This window comes from Cibotium barometz, chromosome 56 (genome assembly GCF_041138505.1).
Source record: "Cibotium barometz isolate CiBa-2024 chromosome 56, ASM4113850v1, whole genome shotgun sequence".
NCBI classification, from domain to species: Eukaryota; Viridiplantae; Streptophyta; class Polypodiopsida; order Cyatheales; family Cibotiaceae; genus Cibotium; species Cibotium barometz.
The window spans coordinates 35,311,482-35,317,329 of record NC_141101.1 but is presented as its reverse complement, the minus strand read 5'-3'; the positions used below and the strand labels follow the sequence as shown (position 1 = coordinate 35,317,329).

The window sequence follows — 5,848 nt, the reverse complement described above, 5'->3', positions numbered from 1 at the left end:
CTCCGAAAGCACCACATGTATTCATTATGCAGAGGTAGGTAGCTTAGACAATATCCTTGATCTCATGATTGCCACTTATAATGGCAGAAACTGATTCTCGAGTTGAACTGCTCTCCCCACTTCCATGATTTCTTATGCACTGACCAAGACCAGCAATCAAGCTCTCCACATTTAACACATGGGAGTTTGTGTCGTTGACCAAATGGAGTATATTCTTTGATGTTACATTTAGACTCTTCTTTCCATTTCGAGTCTTCTTACCATGGTTACGTCGCACGCACTTAGTAGAGGTTTTTAGTTTCCTTTGGCATTGCTTAAAAGCATGCATTATTCGTTGAGTCTTCTCATTATCTTCTCTTACCTCAGATTGTTGAGGTCTTGAATACTCTGCACGATGGCTTCTATCCTCAACGTCCATCGAACACCTCACAATTTCCCCTTCGTTATCCATACTATACATCATTAAGAAATATATTAATGAAATATTTTTTAAATTTTATTTAATCTAGAAGAAATTATGGATTATGAAAATAATCCAAACGGTGAATCACAAACTAAATCACACATACGTAGAATAGATTAAGACCCAACTACGCTCAAGTGAATGAATGGTAAAAAGGTATCCACATGATGTATATGTATATGTATCTATATGTATATGTATATACATACATATATGTATGTATACATATTTGTATATGTATATGTATATGTATATGCATATACATATATATATATGTATATGTATTTGTATATATATCTATATATGTCTGAAGGCGGTTCACCTAATTTTAGCTTTTAGGAAACTCATTTAAAAAGATGGATGAGAGTCCGGGCCCAAGGGATTCACCTAGGAATATGTAAAATATCATGTGAGTTAAACAAAAGGAGCTTACAATTTCATCGACTTACATAAAGTTTTACATACATCCTCGATTTTTTAAATACAAAGAATTTCTTGAAGGCGTTCATGTCAATAATTCGAGTATAAGAGGTATAAGGGGCAATGCTCTCTGGGTCACCAACACCAAGAAGTCTTTTAACATACACGCCGATCATCATGCACGTCGCGGGATCAATTAATAGCCGTCAATGCAGAAGGGATTTGGTCCCATGGGCTTCTCAGGTATCACAACAAAAACCAAGACAGTGATCGATTGTTTCCTTCTGGCCATGGCGAAGGGGCTGTCGTTGGTCGCACCGTTGACATCAAGCCGTTCATGAATAGCCTCCTCTCCCATCCATGAATGCATCGAGTTCAAGGTAACAGCGCAGTATCAGTTTTGGTTTGCAGCGCATTTTTGTGTGCGTTTTAAAACCTTCTTCTGCCTCCTACTGTCAAATTATAAAACCAAGCCGAACATGGCATTGCTTACTTATTAAATTAATCCTCCTTTTGAATTAACCCCGCTTTTGGCTGGCCACGTGGAGGGAGGGGGAGTTGTGGTTAATCTTGTATAGATATAGATAAATATATATAATACATTTTGTTTGAAATCTTTAGGTAGTCCTCTCTCTCTCTAAATATATTCTATATAAATAAATCTTTTATTTAAAACAAAACAATCCAAATCTTTATCAAACATTAATCAAAAGTCATCAGTCTTTAACTTTAGGAAGGTTTTGAATTGATGTTTATATTAGGTTGAATCATTAATTATAAACAATTCATTACAACACTCATGTATACAATTGGACCTTAATTAGTAATTATAGGTCGCTAGATATGATAATGTTTTTTTATTGATGTGCAAATTTAAAACAAAACGAATCATTCTACACTCTCCCTTTATCTTGTATACACTTTGTTTATATAATACATTTTGTATATATAAAATGACCTTGAGCAAAATAAAAGACCTTGAGCAATGAAGCACTTCGAGGAGGCAAAGGCAGTCGAGGAGCTCGAGGAGGCAAAGGCACGACCACGTGGAGCTCAAAGCTGGCAGACTGAGGTGCCTGAGAATAACTAAAATTTTGAAAAATCTGAAGGCTAGCCAAAATGCAACCACTTTTTCTCAATCATTTTTTTAATTAAAAAACTCAAATTATTCTACACTTTCTCTCTCTCTCTCTCTCTCTCTCTCTCTCTCTCTCTCTATATATATATATATATATATAACAAAATAAATTATTTTTTATTTAAAAAATCTAAAATCATTTTATCCTCTCTCTCTCTCTCTCTCTCTCTCTCTCTCTCTCTCTCTCTCTATATATATATATATATATATATATATATATATATATATATATATATATAAAAGAGAGAGAGAGAGAGAGAGTCTCTCTCTCTCTCTCTCTGTATATATATATATATTTACATATACATAAACAAATCATTCTACACTCTCCCTTCATCTTCTAGAATAGGAATATGTATATTATATATAAATAAATCTTTTATTTAAAACAAAACGAATCATTCTACACTCACCCTTTAAATAGGAATAGGAATATGTATATTATATATAAATAAATCTTTTATTTAAAACAAAACGAATCATTCTACACTCACCCTTTATCTTGTATACACTTTGTCCGAATTAATCGTGTGTGTGTGTGTGTGTTGCATGGTGTTTACAACAAAGGACTAATTTGTGTGTTTTTTGTGCAGGTTTTTCTCCGACACCCACTCCTCTTTTTTCCAACACCCGCTCCCCTCCCTCTCCCCTCTCTGCTCTGCGGGGTGCATTTGCTGCGGGGCAGGCTTCACCGTCCTGCCGCCCATGTTGAAGTACCGGGCCAACATGATGGGATCCTTGATCGCCGGGTGTTCCTCCTCCTCTTGGCATGGTTCATGCGTCATTTCTGGCCGCCCATGGGACCGTGTCCGTGCTGTTGTGAAATGTTTCTTGCATCATGTCTGCCCCTCATGGAACTGCAAGCTGACGACATAAGTACTGATCGCATCTGGGAAGTCGATGGGCTAGACAGTGATGGACATCTGAATACCGACAGCCTGGTCCTCCTCAACAGAAGCTCCGACTATGACCCTCCCCGCTCAATCCATCTTTGTCCAATTCGATCAACTCGGAAACATCTAGCTTTACAACATCATAACGTTCATTTTGGCTCTTTGCTTACAATGGACACGGATGGGAACCTTCGAACGTAGCCTCTACTCAGTGGAGAAACGTACCTGCACTGTGTGGAGCTCGAGGGCGACTCAAAAGCGTGGAACAGCAGACGACTGAAACTGATTGGACCTGGACGTGCTGGAGGAGCGGGTATCAAATGCAAGCGTGAACGTTTGCAGGAGGACGAGGTATTTTGAAATAGCCCCACCTCCTTTGCCCAAGTGGAGGGAGGTGGGGTTCTCCTTAATCCTGTATAGATAGATGTATGGAAGAAAGAAGAGAGAAACTCGAGAGGACGTTAGAATAACGAGAGAGAGCTCTGATACTGTCAACTTCGTCTTCTAGCCCTGCCACGTGTAAAGGTTGTTTAGGGTCTAGAAAAAAGGGCAAAAAGAAAGCAGCCTGTGTTTGGGGAAGGAATCACACTCTGAGGGGGAGGGGGAGGAGGAGGTGGTGTTTGTTGCGGGCGCCGGGGGGAAGGCGGACGGAAATGAGTCGGGGTTCGGATCCCATGAGCATCCTGCCGGCGTCGAGCCACCTGGAGATCAAGAGCTTCTACGCAGCGCGCGACAGTCTCGCCTTCCATGATGCCTGCACCATCCGCTACAACGTCTTCGTGGCCGAGCAGGGCTTTGCACCCGAGGTCGAGTTCGACAAGTAAGTGGACCCACCCTCTCAAGCCCAAGTTTAACAGGCATTTATAACCACTTGTTAACAAGTTACAACAGGAAAGACTATCAACAAACCTCAACTGCAAGTTATAACCTTAGCAAATGTGTAAGTTCTTGAAGTGCTATAACCTAAGCTTGTTGGAGGAACATGGCAGATTTCCTTTTGCTGCTGATTACTGCTGCAAGAGTGTAAATTTCTTGTCTCTAAGGTGGGCTGCCCCTGCCGTTAGCAGATGCCCATCAAGGCCAATCCCTTGTCAGGGAAGGATGGCCAATCTTGCCCATGCAACTCCCAGCGGGGAATGTTGTGTAACCAGCCTAACCGTAGACCATTATGAAAGCAGATGATTTCCTGACTGTAACCTTGAAACTGTTGAACAGGGTAGATGAGACGTGCGTTCATCTTTTGGCTTATTATGTGTCCCCTGCATGGGGGGGTCGTTCCGTACCTGTCGGCACACTTCGTTTAGAGCCATTACCCAACTCTACTGTTGTCAGACTGGGTCGAGTTGCTGTTATGAAGCCACACAGGCATCAAGGGATTGCAAGGCGATTGGTTTCTGTAGCTGAAAGCGTTGCTAAAAGCATGGGAATGACTCAGTGTGTCCTGCATTCTCAGGCAGACAAAAAAGTTGTGTATGAGAAGTTTGGATACCGACTTATGATGGATGTTGTTGAACATGATGATTTGCAAAATGGGAATGAAGATATTGTCAACCTTGACGATATAGAAGGTTCTGGGATTGAGAGCAGGAGGGGGCAATTCTTGGAAGACGGTGTGTGGCATGTCAAGATGTGTAAAGATATTCTACAGGCAACCTAAATCAAGGTTTGTCTTTCCATGTCCAATTAAGTTTTATGAAAAGAGTTATCATATGATTTGTGTATGTGATTTTTCATTTGCTATCCTTCAACAATTTGCCCGTAGATTTGTTGTTTTTCTCACTATTTGCTTAATTTTGAATTAATTTTCTATGAACTCACTCCAGCTTTCTTGGGAAGCATTGAATTTTCCAAGGAGCATAGGGTGTTAGATTTGCAATTGGGCGCAAGCCTCGTTCACAGGGCTTTGAACCAATGGGCAATCATGGCTAACTGCTTGAAAAATGGCGAACACTCTCTTATCTTCGGGACCAAAATCCTGCTGTGTGATTAAGGAGTACAGTGTTGTGACCCCTGTGATTCATCTAGGGAAGAAGCCCCCCCAGCCCCCCTTACCACCAGAGGGCCTAATTGATAATGTTATAAGTCTTCTCAACATCCAAGAGAAAGACTATTAACTATTGCTTTGGGGCTTGTGTAAAAGCTTTGGTCTCCCAAAAGGTCAAGATTTTACGAATTTCTTGATCCATGGCAAATGAGGCTTAAGTGCTATAGATTATGTTAACTGAGGTCAGAGGGACTGCTAGAATTTCATAGGTAGGGTGTTAGCGACAGATGTCTTGATGAGTACCGTCCTTTGGTTTCAGATGGCTAAGCCTCTCTGGCATGCTTGGTGTGATTGATCTTGCTAAAGTCTGCCTGTAGTAGCTCACAATACTTTACTTTTGGCAGTGTTGAAGGGCCTAGTCTGAGAAGAGGGCCTCCAAGCAGTCGTTTGAAGACTTTGGGACAATGGTCTCAGTTTTTAAATCAGAAACAATTGCCTGCACTCTGTTGGCCTCTGAATGAAATGTGCCCTATTAGTCTTGAAGGTGATGTATGCCATCTTGCTGGAATTCAGGATCGGTGGTAATGAAGATTCTTTGATCTTCTCCTGGTATTGTGAAGGAAACTTTAGCGTGATAGCAACACTTTGCTTGAGATTTTGATGGAATCTTAGATTGTTTGTGCCATTTCGAGTTGCACCTTCTCTCACTGGCTGCTTGGAGAGGGCTACTGTATGTGCTGAAGAGAAGCCAGACTTGTTGCACTCCTTTGCCAAGGCACCTAAGCGAGGTTGAGTCACCTTTTGAAGGAAGATGTGAATAGCTGAAAAAGGCTTCCTTCAAGATGGAGGCTTTAGACACAAGGCACAAAAGGGATTGAGCATTGGTAATGCTGCACTTGAGAGTGCTGGTGAGGATCCTAAAGTAGGTTAGTGCTGTTGTGTCCAATCTT

At 41.1% G+C, this 5,848-nt stretch overlaps 1 protein-coding gene across 2 annotated transcripts; it reads left to right on the top strand.

The window, feature by feature from the left end:
* The first annotated feature begins 3,477 nt into the window (after positions 1 to 3,477).
* Positions 3,478 to 5,583, top strand: LOC147607155 (uncharacterized). 2 transcript variants are annotated; one of them, XM_086791419.1, is made up of 3 exons: positions 3,478 to 3,734; positions 4,130 to 4,577; positions 5,303 to 5,583. In XM_086791419.1, the coding sequence occupies exons 1-2, from the start codon at positions 3,568 to 3,570 to the stop codon at positions 4,569 to 4,571; spliced, it is 609 nt and encodes a 202-aa protein (XP_086647545.1). In that variant the 5' UTR covers positions 3,478 to 3,567; the 3' UTR covers positions 4,572 to 4,577; positions 5,303 to 5,583. The 2 variants fall into 2 exon arrangements, with proteins under 2 accessions (XP_086647545.1, XP_086647543.1); XM_086791417.1 differs by lacking the exon at positions 5,303 to 5,583 and having other exon boundaries at positions 3,479 to 3,734; positions 4,130 to 4,635.
* Positions 5,584 to 5,848: the final 265 nt, after the last annotated feature.

Bases quoted from the DNA above. Each gene is read 5' to 3' on its own strand.
- LOC147607155 (XM_086791419.1), top strand. From the start codon at position 3,568: ATGAGTCGGGGTTCGGATCCCATGAGCATCCTGCCGGCGTCGAGCCAC. The intron at 3,735-4,129 runs GTAAGTGGACCC...ACTGTTGAACAG, and splicing joins CCCGAGGTCGAGTTCGACAA to GGTAGATGAGACGTGCGTTC.